The following is a 24629-nucleotide window of genomic DNA, read 5'->3' on the forward strand; positions in this document are numbered from 1 at the left end:
AACAATTTTTGTAAATTTAAAAAATACTGATAGAGGATAAGAATGTATGGATTGCTTTAACCATTCAAATAGAAACAAAACCTTGCCATGTTTCGTGGCGCTTTTTCATCTGGGTCATTATAACTCTATTGTGCCAGTGAGATAAGGGAGGCGACAGTACTGCTTTGCTGACAGGAAGATTGAAGCACACAAGAGTTAAGTGACTTTTCTAAGGAAGAGATGAAGCCAAGATTAGAACCGAAATGCCCTAGCCTCCATCCCTTCACATCTATCTTGTTATTTTAATACGTAGAGCAGTGATGAGGAGCCAGGAAGACTGTAGGTCTCCTCCAGGCCAGTGGTTCTCAACATGTGGGTTTGTGACCCCTCTGGCAAACCTCTATTTCAAAAAATATATGACAATTCATAACAGTAGTAAAATTGAAGTTATGAAGTAGCAACAAAACTGAGTTTATGGTTGGGTGTCAAACATGAGGGTCGTAGCAATCGGAATTTGAGAATCCTGTCGTAGGCCATTGGATTTTTATGTATTAGTTGTATGGGGTTTTCTGTATAGCTCAGTATGTTTATTTATTTATTCTTTATTGGTTTTTATCAAGGCTGGGTTTCTCTGTGTAGCCTTGGCTGTCCTGGAACTCACTCTGTGGACCAGGCTGGTCTAAAATCACAGAGCCTCCTGAGGGCTGGGATTAAAGGCCTGTGCCACCACCGCCCAACTTCAGTCTGTTTATAAATGCACTTAACTTTATCACATTTTGTAAAAGTCAGAATTATTTCATCGTAAGCTGCAAACAGTACCTAGTGATGGCACACACAGTTGTCAAATACTGTTGGGGACTGAACTCAAGGCCTTGAACAGTCTAAGTACATTCTTCAACACTGAGCCCTGGAGAGCTTCCTACCACGGAGCTGTATCTCAGTCTAGATAGGCATTTTAAAATGGTTTTGACTGGTATTAAATTTAGGAGTGAAATATTATAAGGAATACTTAATACTTAAACTTATGCCTGAACTCTGATCTCATGTTAGAAAATAAAGAAAAATGCCAGGATTTGGTACAACAAGCAACCAAATTTAAGAGAAGAGATGGAAACATCACTCACCAAAGAAAATCTAAAACTTAAAAGAAATGTTGTTTAAGTCAGAAGAATGATCTAATTATGGAGAAGTTTACAAAGGAATATTGATAGATACTGAAGCACTTATTTTATTTTTTAACTTTTATGATTGTCTTAGTCAATGTTCTATTACTGTGAAGAGACACCATAACTAGGCAGTTATTTTTAATAAAAGAAAGCATTTAATTAGGAGCTTGCTTATAGTTTCAGAGGCTTAATCCATTATCCTCATGGCAGGGAGCATGGCAGGCAATGCGGGCATGGTGCTGAAGAAGTAGTTAGAGCTATCTCTTGATCCATACCAAAAGCGAGAAACTGGGTCTTTTAAAACCTCAGTTTCTTTTAAGTTCCTGGCTGCTAATCTATTTTTCAGGCCTCTACATACTTCTCTAAAACCAGATTCTTTTCTTGAATTTATTATATCCAAGTGAGAAAGAAGACACAACTGTATCACTTCTAAAATCTGACAAATCATTGGGTGATGATGGCACACCTTTAATCCCAGCACTTGGGAGGTAGAGGAAGGGGTATCTCCATGAGTTCTAGGCCAGCCTGGTCTACAAAGCTAGTTCTACGAGAGTCAAGGCTACATAGAGAAACCTTGCCTAGAAAAACCAAAACAAACCAAGAGTTAAAAACGAAGCCCTGATAAATGAGCAGCGGTTCTTACCGGGGAAGAGGTCTGTACATCTCATGAACACCTCCCAGTAGATCAGCCCCAGCGCATACATGTCTACCTGCTTCAGCGCGGACTCACAGTCCCTCAGGTTCACAGCTCCTTCCAGCACTTCTGGCGCCATATAGCGAATTGTGCCAACCTGGTGAATTAAGAGTGTTATTTTAAAGAAATAAAATGCAACATATCCTGAAGAGCAAACATTAGCCCAAAAATCGCATGTAAAATTTACTCCTGTTGGGGCTGGAGAGATGGCTTAGTGGTTAAGAACACTGGTTGCTCTCCCAGAGGACATGGGTTCATTTCCCAGCACCCACATGGCAGTTCACAACTGTAACTCCAGTTCCAGGGAATCTGATACCTTCATACCAAATGCATATAAAATAAAGTTAATTTGTTTTTTTAATTTACTCCTGTTAATGAAACTACTCAACCCAAAGCAAGGTCACTGTACGTTAAAAATCTCTCCCTTCTCAATATAAAGTAAGTGTTCCTATGAGAGAACAAAGTAAGCGTTCCTTTACCAACTTTTAAAAATCCAGCTGGACTATGTTGGTGCACACCTTTAATCCCAACATTAGGGAGGCAGAGGCAGGTGGATCTCTGTGAGTTCAAGACCAGCCTGGCCTACAGAGCTTCCAGGACAGCCAGGGATACACAGAGAGACCCTGTCTTGAAAAACCAAAACCAACCAAACAAACAAACAAAAACCATGAGACTGCAGGCTGTTCTATAATTAATTGTCTATTTCATTGCCCATCTTTGCAATACAGTCAATAATGCAAAACAAAAACTGTCAAACATGATGAGAAAATGCCAAAGCACTATGTACATAAAATTTTAAAAAAATGAATAATTTTAAAAAATTGCAAATCTTTACCTACATCTATGTATGTGAAGCAGAGAAAAGGGTCAGGAAAGATATGTCGACATTGTAACCACAGAGTAGACTTTCCTATCTCAAACTTGATAACCTTACTCTTGCTTCAAAAATCAATTCTGGCTGGGTCTGGGTAGCACTTGCCTGAAATCTCAACCCTCAGAGGAGGACGGTAAACTCAAGGCCAAACTTGGCCATATAAAGAGAATCTGACTCAAAAAACAAACCAACAGAAAACACAATCTAATAAATTCCCTTTAATAACAAAAAATCAATTCCTAGATATTTCTCCCTAATGGTTGTTCAAACAACCTGGAATTTTTCAAAATAAACTGATCAGTTTTACACAGGTCTTTATACAATGTATTCGGTAGTTCCTAATGTCTAACCCTAACTGATGTGGGAGTGTCATATATCAATCTGTTGATTTCATTGGTTAAGCAATAAAGAAACTGCTTGGCCCTCATAGGTTAAAACATAGGTAGGTGGAGTAAACAGAACAGAAGGCTGGGAGAAAGAAGCTGAGTCAGGAGTCGCCATGATTCTCCCACTCCAGGCAGATGCAGGTTAAGATCATTCCTGGTAAGCCAGCTCGTGGGCTACACAGATTATAAGAAATGGGCTAGTCCAGGTGCGAGAGTTAGCCGAGAAAAGGCTAGATATAATGGGCCAAGTGGTGTTTAAAAGAATACAGTTTCCGTGTAATTATTTTGGGGCATAAGCTAGAGCTAGCCATGTGGGCGGCCGGGTGCCGGGGACGCAGCCCCGCTGCTCATATTACAATACCTAACAGCCTGTAGCTAACAGTGTTAACAGTTAACAGATAACTGTTACAGTGTCACAATTTTGTAGTATCATTGATGCTTATGGACTCACCTCGCTTATAGCTGCATTATCCTCTTCCCCTGGGCGCACCAGTCTGTTTCCAGTCAGCCTCATGGACAAACCGAAGTCGCTGATGACACACGTGCCATCGTTTTTTACCAGGACATTTCTGCTGTTTAAATCTCGATGGGAAATTGCAGGTTTATAATGATCTGTTTGGATAATTTCAAACACTTATTAATGCTTAGGTAGAATTATTGGGGATAATATTAACATGAGATAACAGGCGCTACATACATGTAAATAAAAGATAGAACTATTTTTCCACCCATTATAGCTGTCTAAAAAAATGGGGCTGGGGAAAGAAACCTGATTATCAAGACACATGCCTGCAATCCTAGCGCTTGGGATGTAGAGGCAGGAAGATCATGAGTTTGACCAACATGGGTGTCACAACCCAAATCAGAACCTCACAATTTCAACTTATTACTACTTTCCAAGGGTAACTATTAATAACTAACTCCTCTTAGATACACAGTTAATCAAGCACTGAACATTCAACTGAATCTAACAGTAAACACAGTTCTAGCTTTGTTGACACAAGCAAGTTTTTTTCTCTTCATTTCTTTCTTTCTGTTTTGTTTCCACAGTTGTGCTTGGTTGGTTAGTAGGTTGGCTGGTTTTTCAGACAGGGTTTCATGTAAATCAGGCTGGTCTCTGTGGAATTATCACTCATCTTCAGAGAAACTTCTTGCAGCAGATGGAGACCATCACAGAAGGCCACAACTGATCAAAATGTGGAGAACGACTCACCAGCAGGTACCAAGCCCCAGCTGATGTAAGCACAACACAACACCTACACCTACGACTCAGAACATCACGAAAGGGTGAACAGACCACAAGAGCCAGAGGACCAGGACACCTGGTAAGAAACAATCTTCTACATAGGACAGGCAAGCAGCACCCATAAAATCCCAACAATACGAAAGAAGACCTGAACAATGACATCAGGGGATAGGCCAACAAAAATGGGGGAAATCTGACACAGCTTCATTCTAGGTAAAGAGCTAAGATAATTAATGACAGCTGAGAAAGAGAGAATCCGTTCTTCCATAGAACGAGCCCCCTAATTGGCTATTTAATCCCAAGCGGTCAGCCCTAAAGCATATTTACACATGAGCAGCACTCACTGATTCAGTGAGATGTCCTAGAGCTTACTATGTCGGCTGGCCTCAGACTCAGAGATTCGCCTGCCTCTGCCTCCAGAGTGCTAGGAATAAAGGCATGAGCCACTGTTTGAGAAAAATCTTTCTTTGTTTAAGCAAAGAAATTTCAGCCAGTATTTGACTTAAAACCTTGCTGAGTTTTGCAAACCTTGAAAGGGGAATCAGGATGATATTTTAAATTCTGCTTTAAGCCAGCATCTAAAGGAGTTATCATATCTAAAGTAAGGAACAGGTCCAACGGCTGACAGCTAAAACACCGAAGCAAGCACACCGGCTGCTGACACAGCAATAACAGGTCAGTCTTGTGCCCAACGAAAGACATCGAGTAAATGAGCCAATAAATTATTCAGAAGAAATTATTTATATATGAAGCATCAGCTAGAAAAGATGATCCATGCTATTATATAATGGAACAAAGACCTAAGAAACGGATACATTAAGTCTCCTCCCTAAGGAGGTCAGGGACACTACAGGAACAGCGACGGTTACAATGTGACAAAATGTGGTCCCCGAGTGGAAACCTGAGAAAGCACAGACACACTAATTTAGGGGCGCCTGTGATGTGAGTATATTTTGAAACAAAGTGAGAAAGTGAATGTATTTAAAAGAGGTGCTCTGGGGGGCTGGAGAGATGGCTCAGTGGTTAAGAGCGTTGCCTGCTCTTCCAAAGGTCCTGAGTTCAATTTCCGGCAACCACATGGTGGCTCACAACCATCTGTAGTGAGGTCTGGTGCCCTCTTCTGGGCTGCAGACATATATATACAGACAGACTATTGTATACATAATAAATAAATAAATTAATTTAAAAAAAAAAAAAAGAGGTGCTCTGGACAACTAGTTAAAGAACTCACGAAAGAAAGCTGAAGAAGGCGTAAGCTACAACAGGGGATGTAATATAGTTTCAAAATACTGGCCAACACTGCCTTTCCATCCCTGTTTAACAACAGAACCCAACTTTGCCTGAAGAGCAATCCACCCAACAAAAACAAAACAGAACAACTATATTCTTGGTCTCCAGTGGGTAAGAATGAATTAGTTCTAAGAAACAAAACAGGTACACAAGAGGAACTTTTGAAGGTGGAAGGGGACAACTCCCTACCTAGAACATAGCACAGAGGACAAGGAAATAACTATGAAAATGTGATCCATAGGTAAGGGACAGTACAGAAAAGTACAGGAGCCGCGTGTCTAATATCACGCTGTCAAACCCATCCTTGACACCCTCACTTTAGGTTCTGTTTTGTTTGTTGCTGGGGACTGAACCCGAGAGCCTCACGCACACTATGCTCTACCACTGGCCTGTAAGCTCAGGCCTCTCTCTGTTTCTTCCTCCTCCTTTTATGAGACAAGTCTCACTCTGCAGTCAAGGGTGGCCTTCAACTCACCATCCCCCTGTTTCAACCTCCTGAGTATGAGGATTGTAATTAGTATACGCCAACTTAATCGACCTCTTTAGATTTTTTTTTTTAAGCAGGGTCCTGCCACCACCATGCCTAACCCTCAAGATTTTTATATGTGTATGAGAAAGAAGAAAATTTTCTTTTTCTTTTTTCTTTTTTTCTTTTTTTTTTTTTTTTTTTGGTGTTTTGAGACAGGATTTCTCTGTAGCTTTGGAGCCTGTCCCGGAACTAGCTCTTACAGACCACGCTGGCCTTGAACTCACAGAGATCACCCTGCCTCGGCCTCCTGAGTGCTGGGATTAAAGGCGTGCGCCACCACCACCTGGCAAAAATTTTCTTTATTAATAAAACCACTGTTATATCTTCCCTCTCGATTCTAGCTAGCAGGATATGAATTTATAAAAAGATGATTGAGAATTACAATGTATGTAATAAAAATTCAAGTAATATTAAAACTAATACATTGTAATTTATTCCGTAAACAAAATAAATACAAGGAAAATATAGCCTAGTTAAGAGTATTAACCTAAGGTTCACAATTAGACTTCAAGAGATCTGAAAAACCTCTAGGATTTTCTTTGCCTGGTCTTATGATATCAGGTATCAAATGTAGGGCCTTACACAAGCTAAGGAAGCATTCTATCACTGAAATATACTCCCCCTAAATAATTTTCTCTAAAATTAGCTGTATGTATATTTTTAGAAGGAAAGTCTTCAAATTCTTAATGAAATCCATGCTTGCTTTTCTTTCTATTATATTCAAGTATATTTCCTGATAATGAAGCTTTCAAACAACTGGTTAATATTCATATTTTAACAATGTAAGTTATGGCTTTTCTTCTAAAATATGATTAAAATTTGATTTCTCTTACCTCCTCGTGGTAATTCTGTGTGAAGATAAGCCAATCCTCTAGTCACAGAATGAGCCAACCGGCAAGAGCTTACCCAGTCACTTGTATGGAGACTCAAATATTTGCATAGAGATCCCTGTATAAAGGAAAAAGTATACCAAAGAAGTTAAATTCATGTGCTTCAACAAGAAGAGGTAACAACCTTATGAAGGATTTGCATAGGCTAGGATTACATGAAGCACTAATGATAAAGGTAAGGTATATCTGAAAAGGAAAGTGAGAGAGGGCGTTCTGGCTAGTTTCATGTAAACTCTGACACAAGCTGAAGTCCTCTGGGAAGAGGGAACCTTAACTGAGAAAATGCCTACATATAATCAGGCTGCAGCCAAGCCTGTAGAGCATTTTCCTAATTAGTGATTGATGTGGGCGGGCCCAGCCCATTGTGGGTGGGGTCACTACCGGGCACGTGGTCTTGAGGTTTTATAAAAAAGCCGAATGATCACAAAACAAAACAAACAAATCAACTACAGTGGCACACACTAATGCCACCACCACTTGAGAGGCAGAGGCAGGTGACTCTCTGAATTTAACGCCAGCCTGGTCTACACAGTGAGTTCAAGGACCCTGTCTGGAAACAATCAACAACAACAACAAGAAGAACACCCACAAAAATCAAGAAAGAAGGATGAGCAAGCCAGTAAGTGGCACCCTCCATGGCCTCTGCAGAGCTCCTACCTCCAGGCTCCTGCCCTGGGTGAGTCCCTGAGAGGGTGAGCAGTGGTGTGGGAGAGTAAGCTGAGTAACCCTTTCCTCCCCACTCGCTTTTGGTCACAGACTCATCCCAGCAACAGAAACCCCAACTAGGACAGCGGAAAGAAGGAACTTAAGTATCAGTTTTTAGGTTTCAAATATTAAATTACAGATGGTTACTTCCTTTTAAACATTTCTTTGGGCTATCAGATTAACTTGGGAAAAATTTTAAGCCAAAATTTTATAAACAATATTGTTATGGTTTATAAGTAGAACACATATGTTAGCCCTCTATACCTGCAGGCTTCACATCCTGGGGTCAATCAGCTACATAAAAAATACTCAGAGATGTGGCCTGATGGAAAAGTACTCGCTCGGTATACCCAGACCCTGGTTTTATCTCCAATAGAGTCAGGAAAAGCAAACAAATAATAACCCAAAGAATCTTTGCATCTGTACATAACATTATTCTTTCTTATCATTGTTTCCTAAATAAATGACATAACAACTACTAACATGGCATTTACACGGTATAATAAGAAAGATATGAATGAGTAATAAGCACCGCTACATGGCATTTTCTATAAGGGGCGTGAACAGCAGTGATTTTGGGGTGTGTATGTGTGTGTGCGCCTGAGGATGCTAAGGGATGACTGTATGCATGTATCTGTTCACCTCAAAGTATTCACCTACAAATTACAATGAGCTTCTGATTAGGCAAGGAGCTTACACAAAAATGAATGTCAATCAAGGTACTGTAAAGTCTGATGAAAAGGTCTGGCTAAAGAAACAGAGAGAAAGTTAAAGAGAAGGGAAGAGGGAAGGGTAAGGAAAGGAAGGCATGAGGGAGGAATAGAAGGAGTGAAGAAAAGGAAAAATGAGAGAAGAAAGACGAATAAAGAGAATCATTAGTGTTTTGTTATTATTTAAGATGGGGGTCTTAGGGCTGGAGAGATGGCTCAGAGGTTTAGTGCATTGGCTGCTCTTTCAGAGGTCTCACAGCCATCTATAATGAGACCTGGCGCCCCCTTCTGGCATGCGGGCACACATGGAAGGAATGATGTACGCATAATAAAGAAATTTTTAAAAAATAAGATGGGGTCTTAGAGTAATAGCCCAGGCTGGCCTGAATTCACAGTCCTTCCACCTTGGCCTCCTTTCTGGTGCTAGGATCACAGACATGTGCCATGATACCTGGCAGACTGATGTATCTGATTCAAATTCTGACATAAGATCCTTATTTCACTAATAACAGAACACTAATAACACGTTTATAAACAAGCAAAACTCTGTAACACATCCAAAAAATCTATAACAGAAAGCACAATAAATGACAGAAACTTTTTATGAAGAACTTACGTTGGGATAATACTCCATCACCAGCAAATACTCCATGCGTCCCTCTGCAGTGAGTCTCTCATCTCCAACTATAAAGCGAGCAATGTTGTCATGCTCCATCAAAGGCACTCTGTAAATGTTTTTTTCATTTATAAAATTCTGACGGTTTGCAAAAGAAAATACTTTTACAGCAACTGGACGCTCATCCAAGGAACCTTTATACACTGCTCCATATCGACCCCGTCCAATCAGCTGCAAGTTTGTTTTTAAAAAGACAAGGTATTAATTAATTCATATTAATATTGAACAATTAAATACTTAAAAGAAAAAACAAACAAACTCTAATTCCCCACTATATACAGCAGCTCTCTTTTGCCCTCAGTTTATTCCAGTACCGAGAAGCAACCGACAGTGTCTGTGTATGGAAAGACTGAGGAACTGTCTACCTCACTAACCAACCTTCCAATAGATGAAAGCTAAACACTGGACAGAACTACAAGAAAACCCTAAATACACTGAGGAGTTAAGAGTGTAAAAGGCACCAAAGCATAGAAGAAAGGGACCCATGTGGTGAGCTATGGGCTTCAGCTGGAAGGCAGACTACTCAGCTTCGAGCAATGCAACTGAAAATGGTATAGGAGGTCGTTTGAACGAGGAGAGCTTCTACAGAGTGAGGGGAAGAAGCCTCAAAAGGATGAAACCAGAACAAGAGAATCCAGTGAACACTGATTCTAGCTAAATATAATAACTGAACTAAGATTTGGGCTTCTGCCCAAGTGTTAGGTTTGTAATCTGTGCCCACCAGTTAATAGCTTACAAAAATCAACACACAGGGCTGGAGAGATACTCGGTGGTTGACAGAATGTTCTAACCTTCCAGAGGGCCTAAGCTCGGTTCCCAGCACCCACCTCAAAGCTGTGAGGAGTGTCTCACAGTGACCTGTAATTCCAGGTCCAGGAGACCCAACACCTCTTCCTAACCCCCACAGGTCATATGCATATGCACACAGATAACTAAAATAAATTTCTAAAAAACCGTAACCATTAGAAATTAGCAAGAATCTGGAAGCTTACACACAGTACCTAGAATAAAAATCTACTCCATGCACAAAGAAATAGCAATAGCAAAATGTCACCAGTCTCTTTATTTTGGACTTCTGGGGAATTTTCATTAAAACAGGTTGGGGGATCTACTGTCTTTTCTTTTCTCTTTATGTGGTTTATTTGTTTGTTTTTTTGGTTTTAGAGACAGGGTTTCTCTATGCAACAGTACTGGCTGTCATGGAATGAACTCTGTAGACCAGGCTGGCCTCAAACTCAGAGATCCACCTGCCTCTGCCTCCCGAGTGTGGGATTAAAGGCGTGGGCTACCATAGACTGGTTCCTTCACTTTATTTTTAAACGGGTCTCACTATAAATATACCTGAACTATAAAATTACCCTGGAAATTGCTACACAGACCAGGTTGGCCTGGAACCTGACTGCTGGAATTACCGGTGTGCACCACCAGCTCCTGACACTTCAGGAGAACAAGGAGCAACCGTGCCAGCCAACAGTCGCAGCACAGCCTCACCTCCAGGAGCTTCAGGTTATCCAGGTCCAGAGACGGCTCTGAGGCTGCGGCCTCCATCATGTTCATGCTGTGAAGACCCTGCTTCCGGTCTCCTGGAAGAGTAAGGGATTACTGATGGGAGACCTTCTTAACATGAAAACACCACCTTTCTAGTATTGCAGTTAAGAAGAGCTACAGCAGGGGTTAGAATAACTCAATAAAATAGGAATCACTGACAAGTGAAGATGACTATTAAGCACCGTGAGAGCAGATTCTGTGAGATAATTCCATGACGACGCAGTATTAAAGTGTAAAATCCTAATACTGAATTCAAGAAAATTTTCACAGAATTATTCAAATGAATGAGTAAGTGCTGATTTCCTAAACAACCCATCACACCTAAGATTTATCAGAACTGGGGTGTGGAGAGATGGGTCAGTGGTTAGAGCACTGATTGTTCTTCTAGCAGACATGGGTTCGATTCCTAGCACCCACACAGCAGCTCACAACTGTCTGTAATTCCAAAGTCTGACACTCCCGCAAAATACCAACGCACATGAAGTAAAATTAAAATCCTTAAAAAAATTATTAGAACTGACCTAGTGAAAAATTACTGACTTTTTCATTTAAAAAAATAGCATTATGGATATACAGTTTTTAAGTTGTTACAGAGATAATACAAAAGTACTTACAGATCTCTGGTATCTGTGCTTTGACTAAAAGAGTTCAGTGATATGAAAGGCGTAGTGAGTGCGGATTTAGAGTTAAGTAACCTTGCCTGCAAGTAATAACTGTTGCAGTTGGGTAACACACATTTTGGGTAAGTTTAAAACCTCTTGTTGGACGGGAGCTTGGAAGGAGGGCTCAGCAGTCAAGCAAGAGCACTGGCTGCTCTTCTAAAGGTTCTTGAGCTCAATTCCCAGCACCCACAGGGTGGCTCACAACCACCTATGATGGAATCTGATGCCTTCTCTGGCATAAAGCCAATAGAGCGCTCACAGACACATAAAATAAATCTTAAAACAAAATATCCTGTCTGGGCTGAAGGGATGGCTCAGCTTTAAGAGAGCTTGCTAGGCTTTCCAAAGAGCTGAGTTCATGTCTCAGCACCCACAATTAGGTGGCTCACAACCACCTTTAACTCTAGCTCTAAGACGTGCAATGCCATCTCTGGCCTCCTCGGGGAACACACATGTCATGACATACAGAGCCACAGGCAGACACATGAATAAAAATAAAATTAAAAAAAAAACTTCTTGTAAAAACTGGGGAGAAATGTTTGTTGAAGCTGAGAATTGGAGCTACTATAGCTCAGAGTTTCTGTTTGTATAAACATTTTCCACAAACATTTTTAAAAAAAGAAGCAACAGGGATGGCAAGATGGCTCAGCTGGTAAAGATGCTTGCCAACAAGCTGGGTGGGGGTGGCGCACCCAGCACTCAGGAAGCAATTTTCTTTTTTTTCTTTCTTTCTTTCTTTTTTTTTTGTGGTTTTTCGAGACAGGGTTTCTCTGTGGTTTTGGAGCCTGTCCTGGAACTAGCTCTTGTAGACCAGGCTGGTCTCGAACTCACAGAGATCCGCCTGCCTCTGCCTCCCGAGTGCTGGGATTAAAGGCGTGCACCACCACCGCCCCGCTAGGAAGCAATTTTTTAAAGAAAATAAATTCTGATTTAAATGGCATTTTCCTAAACGAGATAAAAAATGCTATTTTTTTTTACCTGTCAATAGTCTGTATCCAAAACATAAGGCGACTATCAAAACAGCTAATACAGAGACTGATGCCAAAGCAATGATTATCGTCTCGTCTCGATTAAATGAATGAGGTGGACCTAAAAGAAAACAGAAAAGTATTTTATTTAATACTGACAAAATAGCCTTTACAACAGCTATATTAATTATTAATATGCAATCAAATTAGTAATATTTTTGCATAAAAAATTAGAGAAAAAAATTAATCAATTTATGATAGTTATAAATGACATGTTCTGATCACAGACTGTCTTATGTAAACTTAAAATATCTGTCAGGAATGGTCCTAATTATGAAAATATCAACTAGGTGCTGGAAAGAAGGATCACTGGTGAAGAGTATATACCGCTCTTTCAGAGTCCCAGCACCCATATCACACAGTTCACAATCACCTGTAACTCCAGCTCTGTATGACCTGACACCTTCTCTGGCTTCTGAGGGTACCTGCAACCATATACACACACATATCCTGGCCCCAACATTCATATTTAATTAAAACATATAAAATATCAACCATATCACAGAACAAGACAGTATACTTAAGCACACAGAACTAGAATTTTGAACTTTATTATTTTTAAAAAGAAAGGGCTCTTGCCAGGTAGCTGTGGTGGTTTGGATGAGAACGGCCCTCTCCCCAGCTAGAGGAACCATTTGGGAAGGGTTAGGAGGTGTGATCTTATTGGAGGATGTAAGTCACTGGGGGTGGACTTTGAGAGTCTTTCTACCACAAAAAAACAAAACAAACAAACAAAAAAACTAAGGGCAGTAGCTGAGGCTGACCTTGAACTCAGGGCAATCCTTCTGCCTCTGCCTCCTAAATGCTGGGACTACAGGTGTGCACCACTAAGCCCAGCTTCATGTTTTGCTTTAAAATGTGGCTTTAAACCATGAGTTCGGTAGCTTCAACAGGTTGCTTGACTCTGGTGTGCCTTGTTTCCTCATTTATAAGAAGTACCCGTAGCTCACATGTCGGTTATGAAGCTGGATGGGAGTCTAAGTGCTTAGAAAAGTACAAAGTTGCCGGGCGGTGGTGGCGCACGCCTTTAATCCCAGCACTCGGGAGGCAGAGGCAGGCGGATCTCTGTGAGTTCAAGACCAACCTGGTCTACAAGAGCTAGTTCCAGGACAGGCTCCAAAACCACAAAGAAACCCTGTCTCGAAAAACCAAAAAAAAAAAAAAAAGAAAAAAAGAAAAGTACAAAGTTCTACGCAGCCAATGCTAATTTAGATCATTAGTATTAAGCCAGGCAGTGGTGGCGTATGCCTTTAATCCCAGCACTCGAGAGGCAGAGGCAGGTGGATCTCTGTGAGTTCGAGACCAGCCTGGTCTACAAGAGCAAGTTCCAGGACAGGCTCCAAAGCTACAGAGAAACAAAACAAAACGGATCATCAGTATTGATATCTTTAATATTAATGAAAAGGACCTTTCTTTGTGGGCAGCTAAATCTAAATTGAACCTGAAGCTCAGTTCCACTCTCTCCTTACCTGACCTTGAGAAAAACTCTTTCTATGAGAACCCATGTTTACTGCTAGCAGAACACAAGTAGCTAAATTACAAGGCTATCATGAGCATGGAAACATTTATATGATGGCTCCATTTTAGGGGTCAGATCTTTTTTTTTTTTTTTTTTTTTGGTTTTTCGAGACAGGGTTTCTCTGTAGCTTTGGAGCCTGTCCTGGAACTCCCTTGGTAGACCAGGCTGGCCTCGAACTCACAGAGATCCGCCTGTCTCTGCCTCCCAAGTGCTGGGATTAAAGGCGTGCGCCACCACCGCCCGGCTTAGGGGTCAGATCTTATCGACAGCAAATACCCTTAGGGATAGATGTCCACTAACTAGAAAACACCTACAAGGAGCAGTAGGAGAACAAGGATTCAGCTGCAGTAGCTCTGTGAAGAATAGGAACAAAGAGAAGCTGAAGGATGTATTTGTCAGCATGCTTTAAATAGCTATAAAGAACAACTAGATCCGGCAGTGCATGTGCAAGGCAGCAGTCTTTACAGAACACAAAATAACCACTTAAAAGTCAGCAGTCTAGCCGGGCGGTGGTGGCGCACGCCTTTAATCCCAGCACTTGGGAGGCAGAGGCAGGCGGATCTCTGTGAGTTCGAGACCAGCCTGGTCTACAAGAACTAGTTCCAGGACAGGCTCCAAAACCACAGAGAAACCCTGTCTCGAAAAACCAAAAAAAAAAAAAAAAAAAAAAAAAAAAAAAAAGTCAGCAGTCTAACGTACACTGAGATCTCCTAGGAGTGGCAAGGCCACAACTACCTACACTTAATCATTCTTTCCATTCAATCGAAATAAAACACACTATATTTTGAAGTTTTAAACTTATTCTTGTTTGCTTGTTTCTTTAGACTTCTTTAGAGAGAGAGAGAGAGAGAGAGAGAGAGAGAGAGAGAGAGACTGACTGACTGACTTACTGTGTCTAATTCACTTTGTAAACCAGTCTGGTTTTGAACTCACAAAGATCCTCATCAGTGAGGCTGAGGTTGAGCCTCACTGGTGCTGGGATTAAAAGCACGCACCATTTTGACTGACAATTTTATCATTCCTTATAGTCAACTAAAATCAAGCATAATATATGTTAAAATTTTCTTAGTTGTGTTCAAACTAGAACTTTCTATAACAAACATGAAACCTCAATGTCAGGGTTTCTTCAGAAAATTTATCTCAAATTTTGCACAGCCTAACAAAATGCCAAAACCAGTATTTCTAGAGAAGAATGTGTAGATGAGGTGAAATATTCTTAAATTATAAGACAATTACTAGATACTAACAGACTTTTTAACATACTGATAACTGCAGTTAACAACTCTCACAGCATATAGTGATTTACTATAGATGGAAAGATTGTGTACAGACACCCATACTGGCTAGGGATCTAACTCAGTGGCAGAGTGTTTGCCTAGAATGTACAAGGCCCTGGATTTGCTCTCCAGCACCACAGAAACTGACTCCTGTCTTTCTCCAAACAACTAAATCCCACCTCAACTAAGGTTACTAGCATGCCTATAATTCTTTTTAAAGATTAAACAGGAAGAAGAAAAGACTAAAGGTTATACACTGCTGATGGGAATACGAAATGGCACTGATGTAACAAACAATTTAGTAGATCCTCAAAAGCTCAGAATTTTCACATTCAGCAGTTCACTCCTAGGCAGACACAAAAAGAACTGAAAGTCGGCGGTCAAATCAAAACTCCCACAGAAACATCAACAGCATCACTAGACACCATAACTACAAGCAGAAATGCAAATGCTCACACTTGTGAGTCAATAAGCAGATATGGGACACCTAAAAATGGGCACATATTTTATGATTCCGTTCCTATCCAGAACAGGCAGATCCAGAGAGACAAGAAGCAGGTTAGGAGAGGCAAGGCACAGGAAAAGAGAGTTACTTCTCATTAGATGGAGGATCCCTTGGGGGTGACGAAATGTTTTGAAACTACACAGAGATAATGGCTGCCCAATACTGTAAAGTATCGAAGAGTACATGTTTAATCTAGCTCTTCTGTTATAAAACTGTACCCAGTACAAAACTGCTCACTTAAGAATGTGTTAAATTCAGCCAGGTGGTGGTGGCTCACACCTCTAATCCCAGCACTCAGGAGACAGAGGCAGGTAGGTGGATCTTCATGAATTCGAGGCCAGCCTGATCTAGAAGAGCTAGTTCCAGTTCAAGACCAGCCTGGTCTACAGAGCAAGTTCCAAAACAGTCAGTACTACACACAGAGAAACCCTGTCTGGAAAAATCAAACAATTTGTTAAAAAAAAAAACAAGAATTTGTTAAAACTCAAAACGGAAATCTTATTTCAACATACATACAATTAAATAATGTTTTTTTAAACACAAGATCTATATAAATATTTTAAGTGCCTATAGATTATCTTCTCTTTTTAAGATTATTAAACACTAGGCTGGTAAGATGGTGGAAGGAAAACAAATTAACATAATATGTCTCTGATCTCTACATATGCAGCAAGGCACTGACCCCATCTCATGCACAGACACGCACAAACATGTGCGCGCGCACACATATACACACACCCTAAAAAACAAAACTAATATAGTACACCTCCCCGTCCAAGGAGCTATATTACAGGATGCTTCTAATAGCACTGAACAGAGAATTACTACTCCTAATTTGTGGGTTCCAGATTTGTATATACACCTAAACATGACCTAAAACTACTTGGGAGAAATCCAGAAAATTTCAAAGAACAAAACTTGAATTTGCCACACTAACCACTACCATGAATCCACATGAAGGAGTGATGTTTAAGATGACCAGCTGCAGCTCCTGAACAGATCTTCAGTCTCTCTCCAGGTCTCACTTGTACAGTACATAGTTAGACCTGCGCTGTTTGTTAGTTCTGCCATATGCAGGCTTTTTTGTCTTTATTTTCTAAATAAATATAGTAATAAGAACTATTTATATAGCACTTACATTGTATTATCATTATTAGTAACCTAAAGATGACTTTTAAAAATGAAGATAAGGCCGGGTGCTGGTAGTGGCGCACGTCTTTAATCCCAGCACTTGGGAGGCAGAGGTAGGTAGATCTCTGTGAGTTTGAGACCAGCCTGGTCTGCAGAGCAAGTTCCAGGACAGGCTCCACAGCTACAGAGAAACCCTGTCTCAGATAATATCTGGGAAGGCATGCATGGATTGTATGTAAATATTTGCCATTTCGGAGTTTATACAGTCAGGCTTCAGGGCATCTGCTAAGAGCACTGAAGAATGTGTGGTTTTATTTTTCTTATATTGCTGAGAAAGTTTATATATTAAGCGTAGCACAGCAAGAGGTGAACCATAAATGACAAGAGAATAACTTACAGAGACAGTGAGAAAGGCTGTCAGCATCACTCTGGCCCTCTGGGAACATTCCCACATACAAGGCAGGAAGCAGACAGGCATGGTGCTGCACAGTGGCCGAGAACTTCATATCGTGATCCACAGGCAGCAGGCAGAGGGGACTGAGCCTGGTGTGGGCTTCTGAAACCTCAGAGCCTCCTTATGTAAGGCCACACACCCTAATCCTTTAGACTCACTAGGGACCACGCATTCAAGTACAGGAGCTTATGGAAGCCATTCTCATTCACACCACCACAGGACACATGCTGTATGAATACTCCAGAAAATAGATATTTCACATCTCATTCGTAACAGTGCGGAATAGTGTTAGATTTAACAGCATTACTCTGAACTGTGTACAGTTAAAAACTTATGAATTGTTCATTTGTTAATTTTACCATTTAACATTTTTCCTTCTTTTTCTTTCAGAAGGTGAAACCTTGGGTTAAACAAAACCACTATATTTTGTTTTACGAAACAAATTTATTTATTTATTTATTGGTTTTTTGGGGACAGGGTTTCTCTGTAGCTTTGGGGCCTGTCCTGGAACCAGCTTTTGTAGACCTGGCTGGCCTCAAACTCACAGAGATCTGCCTCTGCCTCTCTGCCTCTCTGCCTCTCTGCCTCTCTGCCTCTGCCTCTGCCTCTCTGCCTCTCTGCCTCTGCCTCTCTGCCTCTCTGCCTCTGCCTCTCTGCCTCTGCCTCTCTGCCTCTGCCTCTCTGCCTCTCTGCCTCTGCCTCTGCCTCTGCCTCTCTGCCTCTCTGCCTCTCTGCCTCTCTGCCTCTGCCTCTGCCTCTGCCTCTGCGGAGATTAAAGGTGTGTGCCACCACCACCCGACATGAAAACAAAATTTTTGCCAGGCAGTGGTAACGCATGCATTTAATCCCAGTTCTACACAGAGAAAGCCTGTCTTGAGAACATGATGATGCAGAGGAGGGGAAGCAGAACAATCAGGGTTCAGGACCATCCTCATCAGTACAGTCTGAGGTTAGCCTGTGCTTTTTCTCAGAAACTCAAACAAAAATAAACACAACTTTTCTTTTCCCCCTGAGACAAGGTTTCTCTGTGTAGCCCTGGCTGTCCTAGAACTCACTGAGATCCACCTGCCTCTGCCTCCAGAGTACTGGGATTAAAGGCGTGCGCCACCACCACCTGGTTGCATTTACTAGTTTAAGATATCAGCTCCTGCCAGAGCTCCCGCGACTGTGCTGAGGACCAAACTGTGTCCCACTCCCCGATGCTCATATCCCAGTGTGATGGGGTTTGGCCCTGCAGAGACCAAAGCTCTATGGTAAAACTTTCATGATGGGATTAGTGTTTCAGAAGATGGGAGGTAGTGGTGGACACCTTTAACCCCAGGACGTAAGAGGTGGAAGCAATAGAATCAGGGGTTTGCAATTTTGCCTATATAGAGAGTTTGAGGCCAACTGGGGCTACACGAGACCCTGACTCAAAATATTTTTAGGAAGAAAAAGATGTTTCATTTTATGTTTACGTCCAGAATTTCACAATGCTAAGTAAACACTGCATCGCTGAGCTACAGCCCCAGGACCCAGCACCAGTTTTCTCATGACTCATCTAGTTTTAAATTGTAGAGGTTATTTCCCTTATTTTATAACGTCTTTTGAAGTATAAAAAATTTAACCTTAAAGTACAATCTATTTTCTTCTTTTGTTGCCTGTTATTTTGGTATCACATCTAAAAATCTGCTGTCAAATTCAGTCATAAAGATTAATCCCACAAAATCTTTAATAAATAAATAAATTAAAAAAAAAAAGATTAATCCCACCCTTTCCCACATCACACAGGCAGACTATGATGGGGCTGGAGAAACAGTCAAGTAGGAGAGTATGGGGGGTATGCATACACACCAAAATAGAAAGTATTGTATTCTCAAACACCAACACCTCTGGGAGCTGAGAGTAGCTTAGTATAGCAGCGCTTGCCCGACCTGAGAGGCACCACTACCTGGAGGGCGGAAAGGCCTCCCTTCCTGTTGCTCTAAACACTCCGTATTTTTTTCCCCACAGAGTAAAAGGTATTTAAATATACAACTGAAAATGGAAAAATAGGAGCATGAAATTCATTAACTCAAAATAGAGAGGGTGGAAAGGTGTCAAGGTACTACATCAAGGGACTTTTAAACACATTAAATGCCACACTAATGGTTAAATGTCTCAAATAAGGGACATTCCAGGTTCTGTCATATGATCTAAAACTTGAAGTCACCGAAAAACTGCCAGGAATAATACTTTAATATGTGTATCTGTGTGAACTCATTTTTACTTCTTCAAATAACTCTTTTTTAAAAAAAGATTTTTATTTTAATTATGTATATGCATGCATGTCTGTGTGTGGGTATTTGTGTGTGTGAATGCAGGTGTTCCTGGAGGCCACAAGTGTTGGAGCCCTCGGGAGCCTGAGAATAGGTAGTTGTGCCGCCTGCTGTGGGTGCTGGGAAACAAACATGGGTTCTCCACAAGAGTGGTATGAGCTTTTTGTAAAAAATCAAAAAAATTAATTAAAATACAATCACATCCCACAGTGGGCTCTTAAGTCATCTCTCCAGTCATTAAAAATAATTCCTTTTATACACTGTTACATATACCATACCTGAAATGTCTTACTGCTCAGCCCTAATATACCCCTTTTCCTCTTTTAGTTTTCTTGGTTAGATATTCAGCCAAACATAAGCAATGCTAAGCATGCCCGTGTGCAATGGCTGGGCTTTCACAAGCAAGTACTTCCTGAGTGCGGAACAGACAGGGCCCCGCTGTCTGCCTCATTGGAGCCTGGGATGTTTCTGTTTACAAACCCTGGAGCCAGGCAGGGGCTCCTGCTCAGGCAGGCTGTCTGCTTCCTTACTACACTCGGCTTTTGTGTGGGTCTGTGTCAAAGAAAGAACAACATTGTTACATGTGCAGCAACTAGCAGGGAGAAGTTCAAATAAAACACACTGCTGGTTATGTCTGCTGCGCAATCTTTAACCACTTGTGCAGAGAAGCAAATTAGGGCTTAGATTTGTCTTTTTTTAGAGAAATGTATTTTTCATAAAAGCAAAGGAATACAGTTTCAAAATTAAAACAATTAATATAAGAAGAGTTTAGTGAATTTCTGAGATACTAATTAAGACTGCTAAATTACTTCCAAACTATATCACATAGTTCAATATTTTAAACAAGTATTTCTATAAAGAAGGAATAATGTTGACTTAACTAATATGCCTGGAATGGTAACCTATATAATAACCACAATCAGATTACTATTTATTTTTAGTATTCTTGAACAAACTGAATAGGGGAGGAGTTTGCATTTCTTTTTACTTTTCAGTCATTTTTTAACACTAAATATTTAAGGCCAGTTTAACTCGTCTGGTTAAACATTCTGACTAGTTCTTAGGTTACACAAAACAAAAATAAACAAAAAACTATGGTGTCTAATTGTTAAGACATTTTATGTTCAATTTACAAAAGAAAAGCAGAACAAGGAACATACACACATACACACGATAAAGTTAAAATAAAACAGAAAAAAAGAAAAAGGTCATTAAAGAGTAGAAAAACAAAAACAGACATCTAATATCTGACCTCTTTTCCTTTTAGCTTATTTTTCTTAAAAAAAAAAATGTGTTTAATGTGACATCATGTATGCCTGACACTGTGTGTGTGCACCGACCTCACAGGAGCTCACGTAGGTCAGGAGAGGGCGTCAGATCATCTGGAACTGGAGTTACAACGGTGTGAGACACCCCTGTGGTGCTCTTAATTAAACATCTCCCCTGCCCAGTTTTACTTTTTATAATTATTTTATTCCTTGCTTTTCAGTTACTTAGTTATGATTTCCCTCTTTTTTGTAAGTTTATTTACTTTAAAATCTGAAATGAAGGTAAGGAAAATAGTCTGTGAACCCGAGAGTAACAGAAGCACAAACACTGATGTCACTTACATGAACAAGGGGCTGGAGTGCTCAGATCCTAAGATCAAAGGTACAAATGCAGTCACCAAGGCTTTGGAGGAATCAAGTAATGGGGAGGGGCTAAATAAGTGTGGCTTCGATTTGCAAGATATAAAAGACTTTTAGAGACTGACTATACAACAGTGTAAACATACGTACAAGCCCTAAGCTTTACACTTAAAAATGGTGGTCTGTGGGGCTCAAGAGATGGCTCAGCGGTTAGATTCCCCTTTTTCAGAAGAAAATTTATTTTTTAAATAGTGATTATATACAGATAAATAAAAATAAAATTCAGTAGTACAAATGTCAATGTTTATAGAGTACTGATACTGTTAGCATATCATAACATGTAATCATCTAAGTTAGATCCTGAAATGTCTTATTTACACTCAAAATATTTCTTAAATTTATGTCTCAATTTTTGAATGAGCAATACACTGACATGAAAACATAGAGCTATTGAGTGTCTTTTTTGTTGTTGGTGGTGGTGGGTTTTTTTGTTTTGTTTTGTTTTGGTTTTTCAAGATAGGGTTTCTCTGTGTATAGCTCTGGCTGTCCTGGAAATCCCTCTGTAGACCAGGCTAGCCTCGAACTCACAGAGATCCTCCTGTCTCTGCACCCTGAGTGCTGGGATTAAAGGCGTGCACCATGACTGCTCAGCTGAAGTGCCATCTTAACAAGCCTACTCTCAACAATGCACGCACATGCACACACATATCTGTGTTCTTTCAAATTTTCCTTATATATGTACGATTCAGAAATCATCCTCTTTTAATAGTCCCTTGATGCTTTTCTTGTATTTAGTCTGGACATATTTTTAAATGATTCTAAAACTCATCCTATTTCTTTATATTATTATGGCAAAGTAAGCTGACCCTATCCTCTACTTATGGACATTCAATTATTTCTGTTTTGCTGTAGCAATGCTCCAATGAATAACTTTGTTTCTAATCATTTTAAATCACACACTTTTAAAAAGATTTATTTATTTATTTCATGTGCATTTGCATTTTGCCTACATATATGTCTGTGGGAGGATGTCAGATACCCTGGAACTGGAGTTACAGACAGTTGTGAGCTGCCACGTGCGTGCTGAGAATTGAACCTGGTTCCTCTGGGAGAACAGTCAGTGTTCTTAACTGCTGAGCCATCTCTGCAGCTCCCTAAGTCACACACATTTACATTAACGTGCTGGGTAATCTTGGGTGTCAGGCTGACTATATCTGAAATTAATTAAAATCCAAACAGCTGGCTACACCTGTGAGGGATTTCCCTGAATGATTATTTGAGGTGCACCCTAAATCTAGGTCATCCCTCTGGTGCAGCCCACTTAAATGAATGGAAAAAAGGAAATCTTTGCTTTTCACTGTAACGGACAAGTTCATCTCTCCCGCTGCTGAGGCCTTACTTTGCTGGTATGTATATAGTTTACTTCTTGGGATTCCAATATAAACGGAAGACTAGCAGCACTCTGGAATTCTCTGGGATTGCCGAGACACTAGGATCCTGAGGACTGAACAACGACTGTACATTTTGCCTCTCTGCCAGGAGACAGCCATTGTTGGCTTACCTAGCCAGAGCCTGCAAACCACTCTGATAAATTCCTAGACTAGGGGCTGGAGAGACGGCTTGGTGGGTAAGAACATTGGCTGTTCTTCCAGAGGACCAGGGTTCAATTCCCAGCACCTCACTGTGGCAGCTCACAACTGTCTCTAAGTCCAGTTCCAGAGGGCCAAACTGACACCCTTACACAAGTGAAACACCAACGTGTACACAAAAATAAATAGTAAAAATAAATAAATAAATAAAGCCCTAGACTAATACAACAAAAGGACCAATTCTCAGAGACAGAACTCCTGAATTTGAAATTTATTCTCTGGGTTTTTCTTTTCATTGAGTGAATTAAAGAAAGTAGAACATGCAATGTACTCCAGCACTTTCAAAGAGTTATTAATCATGAAACACATTCATGAATTAAAACCACCACACATGAATAATACCAACCATACCCCTGCGAGATCTCTGTAATGATCCAAGTATCTGTCCCCCTGAATCTGCAGCCACATGAATTGCGTTCCTATGACATTACTAACAATTAGTAATCGAAAGTCAGACCAGGATCATGCGCTGTGTCACACAGCAATCCTTTCACATTTATCACCATGGAATAACTTCCAAATGGCTAACAACTTAAGTAATTATTTCAGAAAACAGAACTGAACATCTCGGGTGCTTAGACTTTCAAATACTCAGGCAGCTGAATTAGCTCAGGCTACTGTAATAAATATCAGGTAGAACAGTTAAGAGTGTTGATTTATTTCCTTACAAGTCACATAAACAAAATTTACTCAGAAATTTTGCTCAAATATTTGAAGTTGTCAGAAAATTGCTAAAGAGCTGTTTCTCCTGGGAAGAGTACTAACCTGGAATCACATGCATGAGGTGGAAAAAGAGGATACTGGGAAAATGGGAAGTCCATGACAACATCCTAAGGATGTCTATATATGTTATTAGAAAGACTTGTCACTAGAGCCCATGTCAAAAAGCACCAAAGTGTTCCTGAAGGAAGACACCAATGAGCAGGCAAAGGACAGCCAGGAAGCTAAGGACAGTGGCATGGCGGGATGGGGGGGGGGGGATACTGAGACAAGAATTCAGACTGTGCCCTTGGAATATACTAAGGTATTTCCTAGACTGTCTTAGGTTCCAGATATCTCAGGGAGACCTTTCTTTTTCCCCTAGTCTACCAAATGCTGAGTCACAAAGCCTGGGCTGATCACCTAACTTACACGCAGAGACAGGATTGCGGGAAGCATTGTCCAGGTATAAAAAGCACAGCAAAGGTAGTTTAGACCGAGGTGGCTTCTGGGCATGGCAATGTGATTTTATGGTAGTCAACCCTAGAAGGAATTAACTCAATAAACACCTTAGCTTCAATCCTCTAGTCTCCAGGAACTCACTGTGCAAACCAGGCTGGCCTCAAACTCACAGAGATCCTCTTGCCTCTGCCTCTTGAGTGCAGGGATTAAAGGCGTGCGCCACCAAACCCAACATATTCACATTCTCTTTTATCTTCTCAACTCAGAAAAAAAAAAGTGGCTTTAGACAAGACTCTAATGGATATTTTTTAATTGATTTATTTTTATTTTATGTGCATTGGTGTTTTACCTGAATATATGTCTGTTAAGAGGGCATGGGATCCCCAAGAGCTTACAGGTGGTTGTCGGCCAATATGTGGGTGCCGGGGTTGAACCCTTTATTAACTTCCTATTATATGAGATAAGATAGTCTTCAATAAATGTTGTTCACTGGTGAGTATGAACCTTTTATATTTGCAGACAGTAGCTCTCTCATCATACAATATACTGAACCCATTAGTTAATTGGGTGAGGGCCCTTTGCTTTTATTAAAGTGACAATTTTATATAGTATAATTTATTTCTAA

General features: G+C 40.5%; 1 protein-coding gene across 2 annotated transcripts in view; it reads right to left on the reverse strand.

Moving 5' to 3' along the window:
- Bmpr2 (bone morphogenetic protein receptor type 2) overlaps positions 1-24629 on the reverse strand; it is a 92797-nt gene that overhangs the window by 13086 nt on the left and 55082 nt on the right. For both annotated transcript variants that reach the window (XM_075956343.1, XM_075956344.1), the window contains exons 4-9: positions 12334-12444; positions 10637-10728; positions 9086-9316; positions 6998-7112; positions 3551-3711; positions 1789-1936 (exon numbers count right to left, since the gene is read on the reverse strand). In XM_075956343.1, the coding sequence (XP_075812458.1) occupies positions 1789-1936; positions 3551-3711; positions 6998-7112; positions 9086-9316; positions 10637-10728; positions 12334-12444 (858 nt within the window). The remainder of the gene's footprint in view (positions 1-1788; positions 1937-3550; positions 3712-6997; positions 7113-9085; positions 9317-10636; positions 10729-12333; positions 12445-24629) is intronic.

This window comes from Microtus pennsylvanicus, chromosome 22 (genome assembly GCF_037038515.1).
Source record: "Microtus pennsylvanicus isolate mMicPen1 chromosome 22, mMicPen1.hap1, whole genome shotgun sequence".
Lineage (NCBI taxonomy): Eukaryota > Metazoa > Chordata > Mammalia > Rodentia > Cricetidae > Microtus > Microtus pennsylvanicus.